General features: G+C 42.4%; 1 protein-coding gene across 2 annotated transcripts; it reads left to right on the forward strand.

Moving 5' to 3' along the window:
- The first annotated feature begins 299 nt into the window (after positions 1–299).
- LOC120822585 (gap junction delta-2 protein) lies at positions 300–25,065 on the forward strand. Of its 2 annotated transcripts, XM_040182364.2 has the most exons (3): positions 439–808; positions 2,514–2,570; positions 22,635–25,065. In XM_040182364.2, the coding sequence occupies exons 1-3, from the start codon at positions 738–740 to the stop codon at positions 23,500–23,502; spliced, it is 996 nt and encodes a 331-aa protein (XP_040038298.1). In that variant the 5' UTR covers positions 439–737; the 3' UTR covers positions 23,503–25,065. The 2 variants fall into 2 exon arrangements, with proteins under 2 accessions (XP_040038299.1, XP_040038298.1); XM_040182365.2 differs by lacking the exon at positions 2,514–2,570 and having other exon boundaries at positions 300–808.
- Positions 25,066–26,218: the final 1,153 nt, after the last annotated feature.

The raw sequence follows: 26,218 nt of genomic DNA on the forward strand, positions 1-26,218 counted from the left end.
GTGCGCGCGCGTGCGTTTACGGAGGAGGATCGGCCGCATGCGGAGTGCGGTGCGTTCGCGTGCGTTCGGGTTGTAGCAAAGGGTGCAGCAAAGGCAAAGATCCCACACAATGCAAGGACGAGCGCAAAGCGGCTCTGATGGCAGGGGGTGCAGGTAAAGTACAAGGAGTGCCCTGGGGGTAGGGTGGAGGACGAAGACAGGGACAGGGAAGGGGGGGGGGGGGAGAAGGGGTGGGGGGACGAGCGAGGGGACGGAGTGGAAAAGAGTGGGTGATCATGGCTGTCACACAGTGAGCTATAGCATATGCCGTAGCGCAGAGCGGTGCGGCAGGGGGAGGACAAGCATCACTGCACAGGGGAGGGGGGTGGAGGAGAGGGGACGAGGCTGAGGGAGAGAGAGAGAGAGAGAGAGAGAGAGAGAGAGAGAGAGAGAGAGAGAGAGAGAGAGAGAGAGGGGGGGGGGGGGGGAGGCAATCAGCTCAGCACCTCTCCTCCACCAGGAGGTGAAGCGCAGCAGGACCGGCCCAGGAGGAGACGCGCGTACGGACGATCGTCCGGGTCAACGTGTAGAGGTCATAAGGGAGCTGCTGCTGAGGGGACCCGGTTGGTCCCCTCCGTGCGGTCCGGTCCTGGGAGGAAGAGGTGAGAGGAGAAGAAGAAGAAGGGCTCCGCCGGAGGAAGAGGGGTCGGCTCCCCAAGTGCCGCTTCTGCTGAGAGTCCCGCAACCTTTCCATCACCATGGGGGAATGGACCATTTTGGAGAGGCTGCTGGAGGCGGCTGTCCAGCAGCACTCGACCATGATCGGAAGGTAAGACAGTAAAGGTTTTAGTGAGCAGGCTTCTGTTTATACTGATGAGCTGGCTACTTTTATCCACAGCATATTCTGTATCAGTTGAAGACCCCCTCCGTCCCCCCCCCCCCCCACACACCTCACCAAGGCTTGTCCAGGGCTCTCCTCTGTCATACAGTCCCCCACAGTCATCACTGCCTCCCCCAGTCCTTTACCTTCTCTCTGCTCTCCTCACCCTTGTCCTCCACAACCATCACCAGTTGAGGAATAAACTTATTGAGCATTATCAATAGCCGGCATTACTTAATTAATTCAGAGGAGTTCTGTTGATACCTAATAGCCCAGCTATTGATGGATAATGCTTGATGCTTTTGGCCACGAACCAGTAGGACAGAAGGAGGAGAGGGGAGAGGGAGTGAGAGGAGACCAGGGGAAGATGAAAGGATGCTGATCAAGCAGGTGCGGATTGAGAATCAAAGGGGGATTAAATGGCTTTAAACTCTGTGTGAACCTGAGACAAAAAAACGTTCATTTCATTTGTCTCTTATTTGGATCATAGTGAAAGTCTGATTTAATCTTCTATATATTTGGTGTGAGAATGGTTTTGTGACGGAGGGTCGAACAGATGAGCTTTTAGTTTGATTAGCAGTGGAGACAAGCCATGGAGACATGCTGTAAAGCTGTGTGAAAAATATGCCCCACATCATCTCTGTGTAATTAATTAACAGCAAAAGTGGAATTCTTCCACCCATTAAGCATAATCCAAATGTCATGCTGGGACGCTCATTGGGGAAAGTGTGTCAAAGTGAGACCCGGACGTGGAGATATTTTAATTCAAAGATCGCTTTTCAGAAAAGAAATAAAACAAAGCCACGAAAGACTAAGACGTTGCCTGCACTGCTGGGCTCATTAACCCAGACCTCAGGTAGCCTGCAGCAAGGGCACAGCCTAATCTCCTCTCTGCTCCAGTGGATTCTGTGTGTGTGTGTGTGTGTGTGTGTGTGTGTGTGTGTGTATGGTAGAGGAGGGAAAATCTGCTCATGCCTTTATTGACGACACTAAGCACCGTGTGTACAGAGCCATAAAACTTTATCCTTCAAAACATTGAAGTGACATTGTCAGAGCAACAGAGATGATGTGGGCCGCATTATTGCAAAACCTCTAATGATCAGGGATCTGAAACCATGTGCAATGGAGATTTTCCTTCCAATCAAACACTACACCAAGTCATTTCTGTGAGTTCTTCCTGGTTGAAAGCGCCTTAAACCATGAAATCACCTGGTCTAGTCCTTAGAGGGAACGGAAACCTGCATACAGTAGAGCATGTTGACTTGATTCAAAGACGCATTAAGACATATTTTTGTGGCATTACTTATACAACCACCCTCTTGCTTATGGGTTAGGTAGCATTGCCGAGAATCAACATCTCGAAAAGGTTTGCACAGCTATCAGCCATTTCCAGCTAATTGTTTTGGTGTCCATAGAGAGAAAAAAACAAAACAATGTCTGTTCTTACGTGACCGTGGGCAGCCGCTCCCGACCCAGGGGCCAAAAAAAAGCGAATTGTTTGCTAACTGCACAGCGCAAAATGGCAAAGAGCCGAAGTAACCGGTGAAGAAACTTGGAACATCTAAGAAGCCAATAAGAGTTAGATATATTATTTATGCGCTGGAAGACCAAGCAAGGGCTAAATGCCAGTGAATATTGGAATTACATTCAACAGGTGGCCAGAAAAAGGAGACCAAAGAGATGTCCGTGTTGCTCTGTTTCTGCTGGATTTGTAAGTAGGCAACTGTTTGCTAACATGTTAGCCATAACAACTTCATAAGCTAATTGCTAACTGTTGTGAACTTGTTCTGGAGTCTTTCCGCCCCGTAGTGGTCAAAGAATTACTTAATGCAGCTTTATAATCCAGTCGCGGCAGCTGAATCAACAATGCCCTGTGAGCACAGGGTCACCATTGGATGATATAATGACTGTAAGCCACCTACAGTTTGTTCAGAGGCACAGAGGCAACTCTCAATTTGTATGCTACCTCTTTCAAAAATGAATAATCTGATGATGTGATGGCCTCCTCTTATGAATGCTTAATTTGAGCTATTTGGTTATCACGCACTTCACTGGTTGAACATTAAAAAAAGGTTCCCTGAATACCTAAAGTAAATCTAGTCAAAGGAGCAGGGTCTCAATTTAGAATAGTTCTTTGTGCACCAATATTTCATTTTGATATGAATCTACTATAGATTAAAATGTGAAAACCTAAAAGGTGGCATCAGATTGGGGAATGATATTATAAACCAGTCGAATAATGTCCTCATACTTTACGTAGTTTGTGTGATGCCCAAGACACCAGCTATTTGCTACTGTGCTGAATATAGTGAAATGCTCTGTAAATGATGCCTTTGTGTTTTGGCTTCCCTCAGACTGTGTTTGTCCTACAAGGCTCTCTATTTGACCCTAAAGCATTAGCTGTAATATTATCCGCTTTCCAACAAGGTTCCCTTTCTCTACTCTGCTTGTCTATGCTATGCGAGTCAAGAAACATTGTCTTTGGAATCCCTTTGTACAGTACTCTGTGAGCATCTCAGGCTGTAGAGCTCTTGTTGTTTATTGTCAAGTAGATTTTAATGTCTTTAGCTAGTTTTGTTTGCAAGATATTTCAATAAATATACTGAAGAGTTCTTATGCATTTTGGTTGACAGTGAGAGCTTTAGTCAGATGTAGCATTTATTATTATTAAGTGGGTTCTGGGTCTTGGCATTTTACCTGTAGACAGGCATTTTCAGACATTAGACGTCCTTAGACAATCAAAACCACTAAAACTACTAAGATAAAGACTTGATTCCTAATCCTAAGCATGTGCCTGCATGGTCAGGAAATCAATTACACTTAAAGAAAATCCAAATGTCTTTGGATGTATCAACAAGTTGGAGTATTGTTCACCACTCGCACAGTTTGTGCTGTGAAGATGCCTCCTAGACTGTTAATGAGCAACTCCACGCAAAAAATCACGTATGGAGTCAAAATTGTTGCACTGACCTCTATGGGTTGAAAGGTTCAAGTCTGTTGCACCACTGACCACACCCAACAAGCCAGTTGGGTGTGGTCAGGTGTGGCCCGTCGCTCGCACTTGTGAACACAACCAACTGTGATGTAGTGTTGCACTGTTGTGCATCGTGAAGTCCCGCACTTCACAGGGTGTGTGGCCGGAGCATGCAGCGACCGCTAGATGGCATCACGTCTAGGATGTTCAGCCTGCGTGCAGTTTCTTTGAAAAAGTTTGCATGTCCGTGCTTGCGGTTGAGAGGATGCGGTTCCAAAGAGCAGTGAACAGTGATGTCTCCCCATGGCAGGAAAGTCTCCCCTGCATCAAAACTTTGGAACATGGTTGCATGTCGGTCATCTGTTTGAGTGGCAGCCCTCTCTCTTGCAACGTGAGGGTGTAGTTCCACCGCGAGGCACCGTCAGATAGCATTGTTGGATGTCTAGATTGTCCTATTCCGCTACAATTAAGCTCTTTCTTAATTGTAGGGTTTAAGCTAACCTATGCCGTGGCATTGGGTAGATGATCAGCTCAGGCTACATAACAGCGTTAAAAATGGAAATAGACCATCTCTACGCAGTGGCATAGGTTAGCTTAATTGTGGTCTTTGAAAGAGACGGACAAATTGAGAGTCGCTTCGGTGCCTCTGACTAACCACAGGTGGCTTGCATATTGTGACTCATTCAAACATGAATGTGTTTTGTATTGTGTATTGTGATTTCCATATGCCTTATTTCTAACTGGGGAATGTACAGCGTGTGCATGGATAACCAATGACTGTAATCATGACTACACAATGAGATACATCATTGTCAAGGCTGCATTAACCTCATTCTCAAGCCCAAACGAAATTGGCTGTTTATTCCGTTGTAATGAGTCCTTTCAGCATTAGATAACCGGCAGTTCAGAGTGGCTTATGAAATGTCTTACTGCATCTCAATGCGAAAAGCCTTCTGTTGACAGGCAGAGGTAAGCTGCCAACCGGCGAGGACACAACCGGAACCAATGATACACTTCATGTACTTCAAATATTCCTTTGCTGGGTCTTTGCTCAGCATGTTGTTACACAGCTACCCCCAAAGAGTTTGACATATGTGACCAAAAGTCATACGTTCTTGCCACGTTGTTATGCTAATGATACACATTTGTTTAAAATGTAACACCAGCAGCCTTGATAATGTTTTCACTCTTCTAATATGTCCCAAAATGTTCTATACATAATTACTCATTTGCACGGTAAATATATTTTCATAACAAAAAGTCAACAGTCAAACAAAGATGTGTTGGTAGGTCTGGTTTAGCGTCATAAAATCTGAATCTGAAATTTGTTATTCGTTGGTTTTCAATTATACACCATTTATTATTGTTGGAATGCATTGAGATGCATTCCAAGTATTGTTCTTCGAATCTTTATTCTTCAGCTTCTTCTATTTCTTCCGCGGCACCTTTCAACTCCTTCACACTTTCAGCTATTAAAACCGTTCAAATATTAAAATGTTCAGCTCCTTTCTGGCTTGAGGGCTATGACTTTTCAGCTTTCTACCTCTTATGCTTGAATTTATATAAATCAATAATCATTAATATTTTAACATGGTTTTCAAATGGAGTTTGCTTTCAAATCCTCCTAAACTTCTTCAACTTTCAGATTTTTCAGCTTCGCAAATCTTTCAGCTACAGACACCATTTAAACTTTCAAATGTTGACACAGGTCTAAACTATTTTATGAAAAAAACTGCTTGTGGATATCTATTGTACTTTTTTCATAATCACTGATTATGTTTCACTAGTTCTTCGCTCCGTTTCTGACTTTTACATGAGTGTGTATTGCGTCTGCTACAGTGGAGAGCTCGAGGCTAGAGTGTGGGGCATCGCAGGAATCTGGTTAAAAAAATATGGAACTTCTGTCCTTGCAGCCAAAGTATACACTCTAGAGGCTTCATTTCTTCAGATTAATGAGGGTATGGTTGTGCTGATTGGATTAATGTGTTCATGGAATCCCAGAGTTTTTTAGTTTTGGCGCAAGGAGTGTTTGAGTGACACAACCTCTGCCAAAAGCCCCATAGGCTCCAATACAAATCTGCCGACATATTTCTCACAAAAATCCACAAGGTACACGTTCTGTCAACGGCCATAGGAGCCGTATTCATTACCGGACAGACATAAAAGCACATCCACGCGTTCGGTAGAGTCTTGGGTCTCATACAAACGCCGTATTTTTTAGATAGCTGTTATAGTTTTGCGCTGGTTCTCATTTGTTTGAGGTGTGGATTCTGTGTAACTCGCTGTCCTGTGTCTGCACTTTTGCAGCCGCACAGGTGCGTCGTTGTCGTGGTTACGAGCACTCACACGCTGCAGGATCTGTCTGTGGCTCACAGCTGCTCCTTGTGACCTGATTAGTGGAGTCACATGACGCAGCTATGCTTTCTGTCAACAGACCAATATGATAAAGACACTAGCCCCCCTCCCCCCTCCACCCTGACCTCTACTTACTGTTAATCACTGTCAGTCAGTCAGTCAGTCTAATTCTCCTCCCCTCTCCCTCTCTTCCTCACCACCATTCCCTTCCTCACCCTCTCACCCTCCCTCCCTCTATCTACACCCCCCCACCCCACCCAATCCAATAGGTGCGCCGTTGCCGTGGTTACTCGTAAACACGCTGCAGTATCTCTGTGTGTGACTCACAGCTGCTCCAATGACGTGATTAGTGGAGTCACATGACGCAGCTATGCTTTCTGTCAACAGACCAATATGATAAAGACACTAGCCCCCCCTCCCCCCTCCCCCCTGACCTCTACTTACTGTTAATCACTGTCAGTCAGTCAGTCAGTCTAATTCTCCTCCCCTCTCCCTCTCTTCCTCACCACCATTCCCTTCCTCACCCTCTCACCCTCCCTCCCTCTATCTACACCCCCCCACCCCACCCAATCCAATAGGTGCGCCGTTGCCGTGGTTACTCGTAAACACGCTGCAGTATCTCTGTGTGTGACTCACAGCTGCTCCAATGACGTGATTAGTGGAGTCACATGACGCAGCTATGCTTTCTGTCAACAGACCAATATGATAAAGACACTAGCCCCCCCTCCCCCCTCCCCCCTGACCTCTACTTACTGTTAATCACTCTCAGTCAGTCAGTCAGTCTAATTCTCCTCCCCTCTCCCTCTCTTCCTCACCACCATTCCCTTCCTCACCCTCTCACCCTCCCTCCCTCTATCTACACCCCCCCACCCCACCCAATCCAATAGGTGCGCCGTTGCCGTGGTTACTCGTAAACACGCTGCAGTATCTCTGTGTGTGACTCACAGCTGCTCCAATGACGTGATTAGTGGAGTCACATGACGCAGCTATGCTTTCTGTCAACAGACCAATATGATAAAGACACTCGCCCCCCCTCCCCCCTCCACCCTGACCTCTTCTCACTGTTAATCACTCAGTCAGTCAGTATGTCTGTCTATTTCTCCTCCTCTCTCTCTCCCTCTATCTCTTCCTCACCACCCCTCCCTTCCTCACCCTCTCACCCTCCCTCCCTCTATCTACACCCCCCCAACCCACCCAATCCAATCATTTCAAAATAAAAGCCACATGGAGGGAATTTTTACTGTAATGTTTGTGATGAGGCCTATTAATTAAAAACTTCTTAGTTTGAATAACAAACATTCTGTCTCCCACTACGAATATTACTCGTACTTCTAGTACTACAACTGATACTTCTACTACCATACTACTAGTATTTCTACTGCTATTAATACTACAACTACTACTAATGTTATTACAAATACGACTATGGCTAATAGTATTACAGCTGTTTCTACTGCTATTGATACTAAACCTACTATTACTGCTAGTACTACTAATACCACAATTATAACTAATACTACTACTAATATTACTACAAACAATTTTAAACAAATTTAAGCTCCTGCAACTTCTGTTTTTAGAAAATCTATTGAAATTCAGCTTCCCCACTTCCTGTATTTTCAGCAGTTCTTTAAAATAATTTCAGCTATTCTTATGCCTCTATCAACAGCAATTTTTCACTATTCATTTCTGTATTTTTTTGCAATATTTCAAATTTATTTCAGCTGTTTTCATTTCTGCTTTTTCAGCAAATCTATTGAAATTCCTTTCAGCTTCTCCCATTTCTGTATTTTCAGCAATTTCAAATTCATTTCAGCTTTTCTAATATCTATAATTTCAGCAAATGTATTCAAATTCCCTTCAACTTTCTGTATTTTCAGCTATTTTAAAAAGTTCATTTCAGCTTTCAGCTTTTTGCATTCCAACGCATTTTCAGCAGGAAATGCCTTTTCTAGTTGTTGGAATGCATTAACGATGCATTCCAAGTATTGTTCTTCGAATCTTTATTGTTGGAATGCATTGAGATGCATTCCAAGTATTGTTCTTCGAATCTTTATTCTTCATCTTCTATTTCTTCCGCGGCACCTTTCAACTCCTTCACACTTTCAGCTATTAAAACCGTTCAAATATTAAAATGTTCAGCTCCTTTCTGGCTTGAGGGCTATGACTTTTCAGCTTTCTACCTCTTATGCTTGAATTTATATAAATCAATAATCATTAATATTTTAACATGGTTTTCAAATGGAGTTTGCTTTCAAATCCTCCTAAACTTCTTCAACTTTCAGATTTTTCAGCTTCGCAAATCTTTCAGCTACAGACACCATTTCAACTTTCAAATGTTCACACAAGTCTTAACTATTTTATGAAAAAAACTGCTTCTTGATATCTATTGTACTTTTTTCATAATCACTGATTATGTTTCACTAGTTCTTCGCTCCGTTTCTGACTTTTACATGAGTGTGTATTGCGTCTGCTAGAGTGGAGAGCTCGCGGCTAGAGTGTGGGGCATCGCAGGAATCTGGTAAAAAAAATATGGAACTTCTGTCCTTGCAGCCAAAGTATACACTCTAGAGGCTTCATTTCTTCAGATTAATGAGGGTATGGTTGTGCTGATTGGATTAATGTGTTCATGGAATCCCAGAGTTCTTTAGTTTTGGCGCAAGGAGTGTTTGAGTGACACAACCTCTGCCAAAAGCCCCATAGGCTCCAATACAAATCTGCCGACATATTTCTCACAAAAATCCACAAGGTACACGTTTTGTAAACGGCCATAGGAGCCGTATTTATTACCGGACAGACATAAAAACACATCCACGCGTTCGGTAGAGTCTTGGGTCTCATACAAACGCCGTATTTTTTAGATAGCTGTTATAGTTTTGCGCTGGTTCTCATTTGTTTGAGGTGTGGATTCTGTGTAACTCGCTGTCCTGTGTCTGCACTTTTGCAGCCGCACAGGTGCGGCGTTGTCGTGGTTACGAGCACTCACACGCTGCAGGATCTGTCTGTGGCTCACAGCTGCTCCTATGACCTGATTAGTGGAGTCACATGACGCAGCTATGCTTTCTGTCAACAGACCAATATGATAAAGACACTAGCCCCCCTCCCCCCTCCACCCTGACCTCTACTTACTGTTAATCACTCTCAGTCAGTCAGTCTGTCTAATTCTCCTCTCTCTCTCTCTTCCTCACCACCATTCCCTTCCTCACCCTCTCACCCTCCCTCCCTCTATCTACACCCCCCCACCCCACCCAATCCAATAGGTGCGCCGTTGCCGTGGTTACTCGTAAACACGCTGCAGTATCTCTGTGTGTGACTCACAGCTGCTTCTATGACCTGATTAGTGGAGTCACATGACGCAGCTATGCTTTCTGTCAACAGACCAATATGATAAAGACACTGGCCCCCCCTCCCCCCTCCACCCTGACCTCTTCTCACTGTTAATCACTCAGTCAGTCAGTATGTCTGTCTATTTCTCCTCCTCTCTCTCTCCCTCTATCTCTTCCTCACCACCCCTCCCTTCCTCACCCTCTCACCCTCCCTCCCTCTATCTACACCCCCCCACCCCACCCAATCCAATAATTTCAAAATAAAAGCCCCATGGAGGGAATTTTTACTGTAATGTTTGTAATGAGGCCTATTAATTAAAAACTTCTTAGTTTGAATAACAAACATTCTGTCTCCCAACCCCCCCTCACCCAATTCCATCATTACAAACTAAAAGCCTCAATGATTATCTGTACCTTAACCATGAAGTGGTTTCGTTGAAATGCGCATTGCTCTTTCAAATACTACTATAACCACTACGAATATTACTAGTACTTCTAGTAGAACTACAACTGATACTTCTACTACCATACTACTAGTATTTCTACTGCTATTAATACAACTACTACTAATGTTATTAAAAATACTACTATGGCTAATAGTATCAGTATTCCAGCTGTTTCTACTGCTATTGATACTAAACCGACTTCTACTGCTAGTACTAATACCCAAATTACAACTAACATTACTACAAACAATTTTAAACCTCTTTTTATTCATCTCAGCTTTTGTTATTTCTGTACTTTTTAAAATTCATTTAAGCTCCTGCAACTTCTGTTTTGCAATATTTCACATTTATTTCAGCTGTTTTCATTTCTGCTTTTTCAGCAAATCTATTGAAATTCCTTTCAGCTTCTCCCATTTCTGTATTTTCAGCAATTTCAAATTCATTTCAGCTTTTCAGCAAATGTATTCAAATTCCCTTCAACTTTCTGTATTTTCAGCTATTTTTAAATATTCAGTGCAGCTTTCAGCTTTTTGCATTCCAACGCATTTTCAGCAGGAAATGCCTTTTCTAGTTAGTTGGAATGCTTTAAGCATTCCAAGTATTGTTCTTCTAATCTTTATTCAACTTATTATTATTATTATTATATTTCTTCCGCGCCCCCTTTCAACTGCTTCCCATTTTCAGCTATTTAAACCGTTCAAATTTTAAAATATTCAGCTTCTTTCTGGCTTGAGGGCTATGTATGTTCAGCTTTCTAGCTCTTAAGCTTGAATTTATATAAATCAATAATCATTAATATTTTAACATGGTTTTCAAATGGAGTTTGCTTTTCAAATCCTCTTCAACTTCTTCAACTTTCAGATTTTTCAGCTTCGCCAATCTTTCAGCTACAGACACCATTTCAACTCTCAAATGTTCACACAAGTCTCAACTATTTTATGAAAAAAACTGCTTCTTGATATCTATTGTACTTTTTTCATAATCACTGATTATGTTTCACTAGTTTTTCGCTCCGTTTCTGACTTTTACATGAGTGTGTATTGCGTCTGCTAGAGTGGAGAGCTCGAGGCTAGAGTGTGGGGCAGCGCAGAAATCTGGTTAAAAAAGTATGGAACTTTTGTCCTTGCAGCCAAAGTATACACTCTAGAGGCTTAATTTCTTCAGATTAATGAGGGTATGGTTGTGCTGATTGGATTAATGTGTTCATGGAATCCCAGAGTTCTTTAGTTTTGGCGCAAGGTGTGTTTGAGTGACACAACCTCTGCCAAAAGCCCCATAGGCTCCAATACAAATCTGCCGACATATTTCTCACAAAAATCCACAAGGTACACGTTTTGTAAACGGCCATAGGAGCCGTATTTATTACCGGACAGACATAAAAACACATCCACGCGTTCGGTAGAGTCTTGGGTCTCATACAAACGCCGTATTTTTTAGATAGCTGTTATAGTTTTGCGCTGGTTCCCATTTGTTTGAGGTGTGGATTCTGTGTAACTTGCTGCCATGTCTCTGTCTTTTGCAGTAGATCGTTAATGATCACAGGTGCGCCGTTGTCGTGGTTACGAGCACTCACATGCTGCAGGATCTCTGTCTGTGACTCACAGCTGCTCCTTGTGACCTGATTAGTGGAGTCACATGACGCAGCTATGCTTTCTGTCAACAGACCAATATAATAAAGACACTGGCCCCCCCTCCCCCCTCCACCCTGACCTCTGCTCACTGTTAATCACTCAGTCAGTCAGTCAGTCTAATTCTCCTCCCCTCTCCCTCTCTTCCTCACCACCATTCCCTTCCTCACCCTCTCACCCTCCCTCCCTCTATCTACACCCCCCCACCCCACCCAATCCAATAGGTGCGCCGTTGCCGTGGTTACTCGTAAACACGCTGCAGTATCTCTGTGTGTGACTCACAGCTGCTCCAATGACGTGATTAGTGGAGTCACATGACGCAGCTATGCTTTCTGTCAACAGACCAATATGATAAAGACACTAGCCCCCCCTCCCCCCTGACCTCTACTTACTGTTAATCACTCTCAGTCAGTCTAATTCTCCTCCCCTCTCCCTCTCTTCCTCACCACCATTCCCTTCCTCACCCTCTCACCCTCCCTCCCTCTATCTACACCCCCCCACCCCACCCAATGCAATAGGTGCGCCGTTGCCGTGGTTACTTGTAAACACGCTGCAGTATCTCTGTGTGTGACTCACAGCTGCTCCAATGACCTGATTAGTGGAGTCACATGACGCAGCTATGCTTTCTGTCAACAGACCAATATGATAAAGACACTCGCCCCCCCTCCCCCCTCCACCCTGACCTCTTCTTACTGTTAATCACTCAGTCAGTCAGTATGTCTGTCTATTTCTCCTCCTCTCTCTCTCCCTCTATCTCTTCCTCACCACCCCTCCCTTCCTCACCCTCTCACCCTCCCTCCCTCTATCTACACCCCCCCAACCCACCCAATCCAATAATTTCAAAATAAAAGCCACATGGAGGGAATTTTTACTGTAATGTTTGTGATGAGGCCTATTAATTAAAAACTTCTTAGTTTGAATAACAAACATTCTGTCTCCCACTACGAATATTACTCGTACTTCTAGTACTACAACTGATACTTCTACTACCATACTACTAGTATTTCTACTGCTATTAATACTACAACTACTACTAATGTTATTACAAATACGACTATGGCTAATAGTATTACAGCTGTTTCTACTGCTATTGATACTAAACCTACTATTACTGCTAGTACTACTAATACCACAATTATAACTAATACTACTACTAATATTACTACAAACAATTTTAAACAAATTTAAGCTCCTGCAACTTCTGTTTTTAGAAAATCTATTGAAATTCAGCTTCCCCACTTCCTGTATTTTCAGCAGTTCTTTAAAATAATTTCAGCTATTCTTATGCCTCTATCAACAGCAATTTTTCACTATTCATTTCTGTATTTTTTTGCAATATTTCAAATTTATTTCAGCTGTTTTCATTTCTGCTTTTTCAGCAAATCTATTGAAATTCCTTTCAGCTTCTCCCATTTCTGTATTTTCAGCAATTTCAAATTCATTTCAGCTTTTCAGCAAATGTATTCAAATTCCCTTCAACTTTCTGTATTTTCAGCTATTTTTAAATATTCAGTGCAGCTTTCAGCTTTTTGCATTCCAACGCATTTTCAGCAGGAAATGCCTTTTCTAGTTCTTCAACTTCATCTTCTTCTATTTCTTCCGCGGCACCTTTCAACTCCTTCACACTTTCAGCTATTAAAATCCTTCAAATATTAAAATGTTCAGCTCCTTTCTGGCTTGAGGGCTATGACTTTTCAGCTTTCTACCTCTTAAGCTTGAATTTATATAAATCAATAATCACTAATATTTAAACATGGTTTTCAAATGGAGATTGTTTTCAAATCCTCCTTAAACTTCTTCAACTTTCAGATATTTCAGCTCCGCCAATCTTTCAGCTACAGACACCATTTCAACTTTCAAATGTTGACACAGGTCTCAACTATTTTATGAAAAAAACTGCTTCTTGATATCTATTGTACTTTTTTCATAATCACTGATTATGTTTCACTAGCTTTTCGCTCCGTTTCTGACTTTTACATGAGTGTGTATTGCGTCTGCTAGAGTGGAGAGCTCGAGGCTAGAGTGTGGGGCATCGCAGAAATCTGGTTAAAAAAGTATGGAACTTCTGTCCTTGCAGCCAAAGTATACACTCTAGAGGCTTCATTTCTTCAGATTAATGAGGGTATGGTTGTGCTGATTGGATTAATGTGTTCATGGAATCCCAGAGTTTTTTAGTTTTGGCGCAAGGAGTGTTTGAGTGACACAACCTCTGCCAAAAGCCCCATAGGCTCCAATACAAATCTGCCGACATATTTCTCACAAAAATCCACAAGGTACACGTTTTGTAAACGGCCATATGAGCCGTATTTATTACCGGACAGACATAAAAAGCACATCCACGCGTTCGGTAGAGTCTTGGGTCTCAAACAAACGCCGTATTTTTTAGATAGCTGTTATAGTTTTGCGCTGGTTCTCATTTGTTTGAGGTGTGGATTCTGTGTAACTCGCTGCCATGTCTCTGCATTTTGCAGCCGTTAATGAGCACAGGTGCGGCGTTGTCGTGGTTACGAGCACTCACACGCTGCAGGATCTGTCTGTGGCTCACAGCTGCTCCTTGTGACCTGATTAGTGGAGTCACATGACGCAGCTATGCTTTCTGTCAACAGACCAATATGATAAAGACACTCGCCCCCCCTCCCCCCTCCACCCTGACCTATTCTCACTGTTAATCAGCCAGTCTGTCTGTCTATTTCTCCTCCTCTCTCTCTCCCTCTATCTCTTCCTCACCACCCCTCCCTTCCTCACCCTCTCACCCTCCCTCCCTCTATCTACACCCCCCCACCCCACCCAATCCAATAATTTCAAAATAAAAGCCCCATGGAGGGAATTTTTACTGTAATGTTTGTGATGAGGCCTATTAATTAAAAACTTTTAAGTGTGAATAACAAACATTCTGTCTCCCTCTACGAATATTACTCGTACTTCTAGTACTACAACTGATACTTCTACTACCATACTACTAGTATTTCTACTGCTATTAATACTACAACTACTACTAATGTTATTACAAATACTACTATGGCTAATAGTATTACAGCTGTTTCTACTGCTATTGATACTAAACCTACTATTACTGCTTATACTGCTAGTACTACTAACACCACAATTTCAACTAATACTACTACTAATATTACTACAAACAATTTAAAACAAATTTAAGCTCCTGCAACTTCTGTTTTTAGAAAATCTATTGAAATTCAGCTTCCCCACTTCCTGTATTTTCAGCAGTTCTTTAAAATAATTTCAGCTATTCTTATGCCTCTATCAACAGCAATTTTTCACTATTCATTTCTGTATTTTTTTGCAATATTTCAAATTTATTTCAGCTGTTTTCATTTCTGCTTTTTCAGCAAATCTATTGAAATTCCTTTCAGCTTCTCCCATTTCTGTATTTTCAGCAATTTCAAATTCATTTCAGCTTTTCTAATATCTATAATTTCAGCAAATGTATTCAAATTCCCTTCAACTTTCTGTATTTTCAGCTATTTTAAAAAGTTCATTTCAGCTTTCAGCTTTTTGCATTCCAACGCATTTTCAGCAGGAAATGCATTTTCTAGTTCTTATTTATCAGACCGATATTTTAAAATGTTGACAATACACGTTACCATGCTCACAAGATGTTTCTTCCAGTAGAACAAACAACTGCTAGGATGCTTTTTCAATCTTCCAAACGCAGCGACACCCCCCCCCCCCCCCCCCACAAAATCAATGCTACACTGCTGCTTTCTTTAGATAGTTACAAACCCTTTCAGAACATACAGTATCTACCACATAACATGAACATCTGGGTTCTATTTAGGGAAAATACATACGTAACATACTCAATTAATATGACACACTAAATATTTTCCCTTACACATGGGATGCTCAGGTGTGTTGCAGACAATGGGTGCTTGTATGCGTGCTCCACTGTGAGAGCAAGAGGCCTTTAGGTTGAAAAGGAGAAAGGAAGCGTGTTGATGCATCTTCCTCTACACTGCAGTGCCGTGGTGAGGTCAGTGCCAAAGACAAGCAGAGCAAAGAAACAAAAAAGAAGGCAGAGATAATGGAGGAGTGAGTGATCTGAGGAGGATAAAATAAGAAGGGCTGCGGGATGGAGGAACGTAGAGGAGATGATGTAAGCTAGAGAACAAAAAGGAAACAGGGGGAATCCTTGGAGGGGGCAGTAAGAGACAGAGGGAGGAAGAGAAGTTGCCCCACTGCAGCGGTTCAATGCTGAGCATCTGTGTCAGAGCTCCTTCCTCTCAAGCTGCTGACTGACCCTGCTGCTGAGGAAACAGTCACACACACACACACACACACACACACACACACACACACACACACACACACACACACACACACACACACACACACACACACACACACACAATATGGGTTTGCTGCAATGATGAGGATTTCTAAAAATACACAAGACCTTTGTGTGTTTTAATTGAACATTCATCTGACATTAATGCTCTCACTGCAGCTCTCATAGGGGGTGATGACGGTGACATCCTGAGAGAAAGTAAATACATTATTCATCGTCAATGCAAACACGGCAGTGCAGGTGTGTCTGAATAAGCAACACCTTTAATAAGGGGAAAAAGCTCTCTGATGTTAATAATGGAGGGAACTCATGTATTTTGCATTACATTACATATATTACATTTCAATCAAAATAATAATTATTTTTAAAAAAGTAAAATGAACTTACATTCATATATAATTAATGTACAAACAAATCTGTATCCATTTATGTTTTATCAGATTTATTTTCTGATATCTATTATTGAACATCTATCACTCCACACCAGCATTATAAGTACTTCATAAAATCTTAATAAAAGTTATGTGCCACTAGTTGTAAGTCGCAACTGGTTTCAAGTCATTCATTAATGATGTATGAAGATTTGTCCGGCCTATTAATGGATTGGACAAAGTGGTGTATAAAATACCGTAAGCCCAATTCATGTGGTAAAAACAACAGCCCTAGAATGGACGGTATTGAAAGGTTTGATAAAAAACAAATATATATATATCTATATATATATGGATATATATATATATATATATCTATATATATACACATTGTTTTAAAAGCAAACTACACGGAAGGTCCGCCTTAAAGTTGTACCCTCCAGTAGTTTTCCTGAACCTACTTGTGCTCTCTCCACTTTGCCTAAGTAGGTCAGGATATCCCTGAAAAACCTACAGACACCCTACTTCTTCTCCCAGAATAATTTGAGATTTAGGAACACTGTTTTAATTGGGGGCATCATCCTGTCTTCATGTATCGTTAATAATAAGCTGGCTATAAAAAATCTATACCGCCTGGGAGGATTGTGAAAACAACGTTTCAGCGTTAGACAGGATTAGTAACTCCATCATCTTTTGGGCGAGCAGCAGGACTGTCTTTCAAGTCAACCGATTCCTCTGCACATCTCGAGTTGTCATTGGTTTATTTGTGTAGGAATCCCTGATGTTGAATGTTATTGATTACGCTGTTTGACAGGGGGATTTCGCCAGGAGAGCTGAGCTAAGCTTTCTTCCAGCGCAGGCCATTATTCATCACAGCACATATTGATGGTGTGTGCATGAGCTTCCCCGGGCGGTTAGTGTTTCCCCATACATAGCTTAAATGTTCTTCATTTAAATGACATGTTTGAATTCTCAAACTAGGTCAGGATAGAATTTCATTAATCGCCTGTGAGCCTGTTTTTGATTAAAAAACTCTTATGGACCAGAAGTACAGTAGAATGTTTTGAGAAATCTGCCATTGATGATGTCTAATCATAATGCTTTAGAAGCGATTTTACAGCCACACGTGCTGAACAGTGTAATTAAACTAGACTCTAAAAGCGACGCAGTTGTTTCTTGTCTTTGAACATTTCTTACTTGTTTCATCCTGAAAACAAATATTGACAGAAGCCTTTTACTCGGTTATATAGAAGCTAGTTTACTGAGGCATTGCTCAGCTCAGTTTTTCACTATCTGTCTATAAGCAGCTATTTGAGTACATTAAAAAAACTTTCTTTTTTCCAAGCCAAAGTATATTCTTGATTGATGTTTTTTTTAAATCACATCCACACAATATTAATCAGGAATCCTAAAAGCCTATATCACGTGACTTGTAAACTTGTTCATAAATCTCCATCATAAAACTCCAGCAGACATGACACATTAACAGTTAGGTTAATTACGTAAATGCAGTTAACCACAACAGAAACGTATGATAAAATCACTTCATATGTTAGCCCACAAAATTTCCACACACTTTTCACATTTTATATGATTCTTATAGGGTTTGTTGCACATTTTCCAAATAGCTGCAAACATGCATAATTGCCTGCAAAGTCTTTCATTCACTCAGAACATATCGGTGCACACAACATAAATTCAGACAAATCTGTGATGAGTTATATTTTTTATTTATCAAAATGGGACGTCAGCAAGTCTTTATGACCAGGAGGAAATATTTTAAAGGCATTTTAGATACATAAAGGCTAATGCGGTGGAAGGAGGCTGCACCTGTAATACACACACATCATCGGGCTGTGAAAGGAAATATTAGATATCTTCCAACACAAAACCATCCATCTTTGGGACAATCATTGTGTTATCTATTTGTTTTGATTTTGAAAGAAATAAGCTATTGACATATTTTCATTGCGATAACTCAAAAAATGTCTATGTTGACCTCAACCTTGGAACAACAGAGGCAGTTACCTGAAGCGTCTCCTCCTGTTTTCTTGTTTATTCTCGAAAAGCAGCTGGAAGTCATTTCCTTCCGAGTTGTTAAATGAGCGAGTGAGATAATTGAATTTCTGCGCATGTCGTGGCACAAATTAAGTTCCCAGCTTGAAATGACCTCTGTGACATATGTGTAAAATAATAAATATTATAGAGGCCTACCTCAATTCTAAACCATTTAAAATCAGTGCTGATTAGTATTTAAAGAAGAGAAGTGAGCAAACCACCACACAGGTTTAGCTTCAAATTACTTTGTCACGGTGGCTCCAAGTGGCACCTCGGGCGGTCATACCAGTCGGCCCGATACGTGGGCAACACCTAAAACTATTTAAAAAACAGTTTGAGAGAGTGGAACGGTGCACGAGGAGCGGGTGGGAAGAAATGTCCGTGCACTCCGATAATTAAGCTGCCTAATTTCTATGCCTCGTGAGGTTCATTATGTGCCTCTATCAGCAATCAGTGGAGCTTATTATTGAGAGCGTACGGGCGGGAAGAGTATTTTTAGTCAGGGTCTCTCAACAGATAATACTGCACTTAGCTATTCTTTCAGAGGACCGGTTGAGAGAGTCGTGGACCTGTATGTGTAAACGTACCTTATATTTCTGTTGGCTCATATACTTATGGGTCAACTAATCTACATGTGCAAATATATTTGTGTGTTTGTGTGTGTTTCCCAATACATCTGCTGTTGTGCTCGAGGCAATTGTTGTCCCTTGAGGCTGGCGACAGCAGCTGTTGTATCAACGTATGTATGTGTGGTGTGTGTGTGTGTGTGTGTGTGTGTGTGTGTGTGTGTGTGTGTGTGTGTGTGTGTGTGTGTGAAAGCATCTGGCAGAGACAGTGCCTGCATGTCCAGCCAACACACCAGCCGAAGAGCAGCCATCATTAGGCTCTACACACACACACACACTCTCACAGGTCAATCAGGTGGCTACGCATCAGTTCGTTCAGCTACACAGCTGCAAAGATTCACGTCACTGTCGTTACTTCCTCCTCTCGTCTTTGATGCAGCACATAAAAAATTGTGAAAATTTGACAAACACGTTCATGTGATGGCCCAATCCAGGTTGACATACTTATTGACAGATTTATTTTATTCCAAATATGATTAAATCTCCGGCCTAGTGGCAAGGATTTAGAAAGTCTCAACAAATGTAATCTTTGGTTCTTAGACCAAGTAGCTACATGAGATGATAAGAGCTGATGGATGTGGGAGTGTTAAAGGAACCATGAGATGAATGGAGGATACACTAGTGATTTAACTTTGATTTTATTCTCTTGGGTTAGAGACGCTTCAAAATGTTCAACATTCATGGTGGGTTTGTTCGTTGAATATTTTCAGGTTCAGACTGTTCATTCCCAATCTGCCCTAACGTACAGTATTGGCTCGTTACCCTTCAGCACTTAAAACATCGATGTTTGCAGATTACCTTCGTCCACTATTTTCTGCTAATGCAGCAATCTGCCCTGTGCTGATTATCCTGTTATCCAGCAGTAGTGTACACACACACACACACACACACACACACACACACACACACAAACACAAACTCAAGCCTGCAAACACACACAGCATAACACTCAATACTTGCAATGTGTTGGGAATTTTAATGATATAAATCTGCCCAACAAACAAGTATAGACGCAATATCTGCAGTACAGTTCTTTAGGAACGTTTTCCATACAAACCACCTTACTGTTGGTGAGTAAAGCTGCAGTGGACACATGGTGTGAAAGGGGGATGTTGTTAATGTTAATCGCTGCTGTCTGTCTACTCTGACTTAACTAGTCAATGGTGGGCATCCAGCTGCGTTTATATTTCTGTCACTTTCCCCAATGACTCCACAATGTCTCATTTGACTCGTCTGTTCTATGACTCACATATTCACTGGTGTATGCACAGAGTAGAATACATGTAGCGCCAAAGAGGAAAAAACAGTTGAAAGGTGTGTTGCTTTTATATGTTGATAACATTTGAATGAAAAAGGCAACAAAACAAGTTGGGAGGAAAGCACTTTACATGTAAAAAGACAGCATTATAACCCAGCTTCTTAAGTGTGGGTTTTCTCCTGTACTGATCCTTAGTTGAGAAACAATCGAGTAGGTGCTCAAAAAGAGGATGTCATGCATGTGGAGTAAGTTAAATACAGTATGAAGTTGGTGAAAATTAACTTCACGGGAACTGGACTCCGATCAAGCTTGAGCTTGTGCCATCATGTAGAGATACAGTCCTCTTATGTTGGGGGCAGCAGGCAGACTTAGTGACATTTAGTTAATGCTATTACGATGTAGTAATTATCACTGACATGAGAAGAAGCAGACCTTGAATAGAGAAAACCGTAAACTGAACTTCCATCCATCGTTTTAAATGAGCATCCAGCGCTGCAGATTCTCAAACTGACACCGAACATAAGTGGTATTTCCTAAAGAAATATTTGCATATAAATGAGCAGTGTCAATCACAGATCTCATTGAGCATAATGCGTCAGAGGACTCCTCGTGGTGCAGAGCACCATCTATATCAGCTCTTTGGTCACATCTACTGCTGTCCAACCCGCAGTGAAGGCAGATACATCGGCTCACAGCAAAGGATCACAAAGGGACTGAATGTAAATCATACACAACCCGCATTTCACACAAGTCAGTGTAGCGTATATGCTCACAGCTGCTGCAAGCACTGACCAACCAACATGTTTTGCCATTTTGCACAAGTCACACACATGGCTGACTCTCCCTCTTTGTCTCTGTGTCCTTGTGTCTGTCTTGCACCCCCCCCCCCCCCACACACACACACACACACGCACACGGGCATCCTCTTGCAGGTGTAGCAGGAACAGTCCTGCAGCGGCGGGCTGCTCTATTTTAGGTCGGCTTCGCGCTCACATCTTCCTCTGCTTTACCTCTAAACTAAACCGCCTCATTGGAAGATGTGTGATTTCTCCCTCTCAAAGAAAAAAAAACAGTTCATGATAATTCTTTTTTATTTATATAATATTTTATGAAACAGTTATGTTCCGTCATTCCTTGGTGTCTTCAAACCTTTTATCTCCTAATCGTTTACTAATGTCTTGGTTGCTGTGGTAACTCGCTGGCCATGGGAGGTGGGTGTGGTTAAGCTTGAGGCCTAATTAACGGTCATAATGGAGTCTCATGTGACAGAGACTTAACAAGGACCAACATTTCGTGCACATATCACAAAATATCAAAAAGTAAAGTAACGGTTGTATGAGACATCCCTCGAATGTGCTGTAGCTGCCATTAACCCCAGTTGTTCTAACCCACCTGGGGACAAATCCCATCTATCTGTGTCCCTCCTGTCGCCTTGGGTGGCCCCTCTTGTGCTCGGAAACAAGTGTGTTCTAAGTAATTGGCTCCGCCACGCAGGGAGCGTGCACATCCACTGCATTGTGGCATAAATACCAGGGAGCCCCATGATGTGCAGGCTTTCCTCGCTCATTAGAAAGAGCTGACAGTGCAGCACTGAAGCCCCGGCCCTCCTCCGCAGTGCTCCTGCTCTGGATCGACGCAAGAAGATAACAGTACAGCACACCAGTCTCTTAGAGGCCTCAAAAAGCAGCCGCACTGCTCTCTAGATCCTACGGGGAGGGGGGTGGGAGGGGGAGGACTTTCTCAGGGAAGTCCCAGCAGCTCTTACAAAATGCCGCCTGTATTTTTCAGCACTGTGCTGGTAATAATCATCATTCTTACCACGATGGTTGGAACAGGAGATGCCTCTAAAGGAGAGGTCTAAAAAGGTATTTTGCACAACTTAAAATGACCAAAATGTATTTAACAACACTAGTCCTCATTTCAATGCATCGGTCAACTTTAAGCACGTTCGAGCAGCGACTCATCCATACATGCCAGGTCAGCAGTGAAGATGAGTGTGAAGTCACCTTTACCTTCTGATGACACCCCCTGTTTTCGTCTCCTGTAGTTAGTGGGATAATGTGTTAGATTTTGACTCCACTGTCGCACAGTGCTGTTTGTCACATCAGCAATAAGATAACACAAGCACACACAGGTTCATGCATCAACATATGAACACACACAAAGGCATTTACTTCGACACCTGGCCTAAAACCCTTTTCTTTTCTTTATGTGGCTCTGGATTTATTTTTGGGTTCAACATAAACCAAGGAGCATCCAATCAGCGGATTACAATTAACCAAGACCTGCAAATTTGAAACTGTCACAATCATACCCAGATATTCCCTGAGCCTCTGCCTTTGTTCCTCACTAACTTGACATTGCCTGTCTCCCTTTCACCCCCTCCCCATTCTGCCCTTTCCTCCTCCATCTGTCTCTCTGCAGGATCCTGCTGACAGTGGTGGTGATTTTCCGTATTCTAATAGTAGGCATAGTGGGGGAGAAGGTGTACGAGGACGAGCAAATCATGTTCATCTGTAACACCATGCAGCCCGGCTGCAACCAGGCTTGTTACGACAAGGCCTTCCCCATCTCGCACATCCGCTACTGGGTCTTTCAGATAATCCTGGTGTGCACGCCGAGCCTGTGCTTCATCACATATTCTGTTCACCAGTCTGCCAAAGCGCGTGACCGAAGCTACTCTCTCCTGCATCCTTACATGGACAGCCACGGCCACGGTGGCCACCACGGGCGCCATCACGACCACCACGCCCGCAAGCTTCACTCTCGCAACATCAACGGCATTCTGGTGCACCCCGACAGCAGCAAGGAGGATCACGACTGCCTGGAGGTCAAGGAGATCCCCAACGGACCCCGGGGACTCCCGCAAACACACAAGAATGCTAAAGTGCGCCGGCAGGAAGGCATCTCCCGTTTCTACGTCATCCAGGTGGTGTTCCGCAACGCACTGGAGATCGGCTTCCTGGCCGGCCAGTACTTCCTGTACGGCTTCAACGTGCCAGGGATGTTTGAGTGTGATCGCTACCCGTGCGTGAAGGAGGTGGAGTGTTACGTGTCTCGACCCACGGAAAAGACCGTGTTTCTGGTCTTCATGTTTGCCGTGAGCGGCGTTTGTGTGCTGCTCAACCTGGCTGAGCTCAACCACCTCGGCTGGAGGAAGATAAAGACGGCCATCCGAGGGGTGCAGGCCAGAAGGAAGTCAATCTGTGAGGTCCGCAAGAAGGATGTTTCACACCTGTCTCAGACCCCAAACCTGGGCAGGACGCAGTCTAGTGAGTCAGCCTACGTCTGACAGAGGCTCCTCTGCCTGGGGGCTCGAGGACCTCTTACATTTTGGAGAAGAGCTTTCCCCCGGCCCAGGACCCCCGATCATTAGGGCACAAAATCACCACTGCGTTATTATTCAGGAGCACAGACGGACTGTGTAGTCATGACGAAGCATCAATTCACCGACAGTAGAGTCTTTGACACTTCAGGAAGAAAAGGACCACCCTCCTAAAAAGGCTCCTGTCTTGCTGCAACAAAGGACACACACAGATCTTACATGATGCCTAGGTGATACTAGGGGCCTTCAAAGAACCCAACAGACAAAAATGAGCAATTGTTAATGATATTAAAATACTGTAAAGTTCTTCATTATTTGCCTTGGCTGTAGGTCAAAAATAATCTCCTTTTTTCCAATTATGTGCATATGCAAAAGCTTAAGCGTGTGCATGCATACGCATGTGAGTGGGGGAAGAAAAGCCAACGTCTGATTTAAGTCAGAAAATTCAATGTTGAGCTAATCTGAGATTCTGAGAGAAAGATACTGTTACTTGTCCGTGATCTTCGAGTGACGTCACTCGGTGGACAAACGAGCACCTTTTAAACCATGTTGTCAGGAATTCCCACAGAGTGAAACACAAAAACCAACAGCACTAAAGCTTTCAGCAGGAACTGGAACACAGTATTTGTTGTCAGTATACCAGGCTTTTTTCTTAACAATCATCGCTTTTGTTCATATTCTTAGCTGCCGATCACACGGCAGACTGACATGGCCTGGGAGCTGTTGTTCCAAGTGAGACACATGGTGCATTGAAGATGAGTTAGATTAACTTTTCAACACTGTGTCACGCACCACAATGCTCTCGATGCCTGGGAGGCGCACTGTTTACTACCACAACCAACTGAAAACAGTCAAGAAACGTCTGCCAGTGTTTCCATTTTGGCTCATCAAGTCTGATCTCTGTCTAAGGGGCTGAATGGAGTAATGTAAAAACATTTTTCAGTTCAACAAGAGAAAGTATTGTAGTCACAAATATTTTAACATGTAACCTCAAGCTTTTTTTCACAAGCTGAATTGGTGCCATATTTCAAAGTATGTGTACATAAGATAAAATGTAAGAATTACACTTTGCCTTGTTCCCTATGCGATGTAGTTGGGCTTCACTGATGAGGAGCAGGGCTTTGGGTGGTAATGAAGATTAATCATAGATTGCCAGCTTTAACGATACGTATTAATAATGTGCCCTTTGTTGAGCCTTTGCCCTCTAATGGAGACTATATGTTCCAAAAAGTGTCCCCTCCCCAGCCCCTCCGCCCCTCCGGACTTTGAAAAAGGCATGTTACCGAAGCATTAATAGAATGGATAGATTATGACATGTAACTTAAAAAGATACTGTTTTATTTATTTGCATCCTGCTCCTGTGAAATGTTATACTCAGCATGCATGAAGATGAAAACTATAAAGTGATATGAAAATAGAATCCCATTTGTGGATATATTGAAAGTGAATATATGAAAGGCTCCAGAACTGCAGCAATAATATTATGAAGTATGTGAAAAAGATATGTGAATAAATTATTATGCAAACAGAGATTTGGCCTTTGCTGTGTTTAACGACTATGGAATACTGCCATTTCATTTTGCTCAGGATGTTGTGATTGTTTATACATTGATTACTATATCTTGCTTACACTGCTACTACAGCAATACAACAGTTTGAAAATTCTAAAAGTTGCTACTGAAGTATTAGTGCAGGAGTCTTATCAGCAAAATGTAATTAAATTCTTAAAATTAATCAATGATTAATTAATAATTCATGTTTTTCTTCATATGTTTGTATATAAAGTCTTTACCCGCAAAGTAAGTGTAACTGTCAAGTCGCTTGAATCAGGTAACAGCACAATCTCTCACTGCAAGATGTTATGGACAACAACAACCAATCCTTTCGGAAGATGATTAGGATTTGGGATTTGACTCATATGTCCTTTTTACAATATGCTTAGTACTGAGTACATAAAAATTGGCGCATTACCAATTCATGATTTACCGACGCTGTGTCTGCGTCTGACACACAAGGCGTAATTTAGCATTTAGATGAGACTCTGCGGGCTTTTAAGTATCTCCAATGTAAACCCATCTGCTCATGAAGTAAAATGAGCGACCAAGTCCCTATCAGCACATTTAAAACCCTGATCATACCCGATCATAATAGTATGAGGGAAAGTGGCATTCAACGTATTTGAAAGGTGACCCCGAGTCTTCTTGACCAAGTGTCCGTATGAGAACGACTTGTGAATGACTTCGGGCTGCAGCCTCAGTTTTCCACTTGGGCGGATGCTCTCAGGCAGTGTAATATTACTGTAACATAAAACATGGAGTGGCTTTTCTTGCTGTACCTAAATGCATAGGTACACACATCGCAGAGTATATGATGCGGTGCTCTCAGCTGCACAGATTCAAAACCTCCTTTACATTTATTATTCAACGCTGAGAAATGATACATCTCTGAGCGATACGTTTCTGTTGATGAATTATACATTGAACCTGTATTTTCTTGATATAAAACTCATGAGTAAAGTACATTTATCATGCAAGAACTCTCCAATGTGATTTACACTACTCGCTCTTTTGCATCGCTTTGACATTTTAGTTAAATGTATATGATGCTCACACTTCTGTCTGCCAGAATCCGTGTGACTCACATGCAGGTAAGCTATTAAAGTGCACCTGATCATTTTAGTAAT

Source organism: Gasterosteus aculeatus, chromosome 7 (assembly GCF_964276395.1).
Source record: "Gasterosteus aculeatus chromosome 7, fGasAcu3.hap1.1, whole genome shotgun sequence".
NCBI lineage: Eukaryota > Metazoa > Chordata > Actinopteri > Perciformes > Gasterosteidae > Gasterosteus > Gasterosteus aculeatus.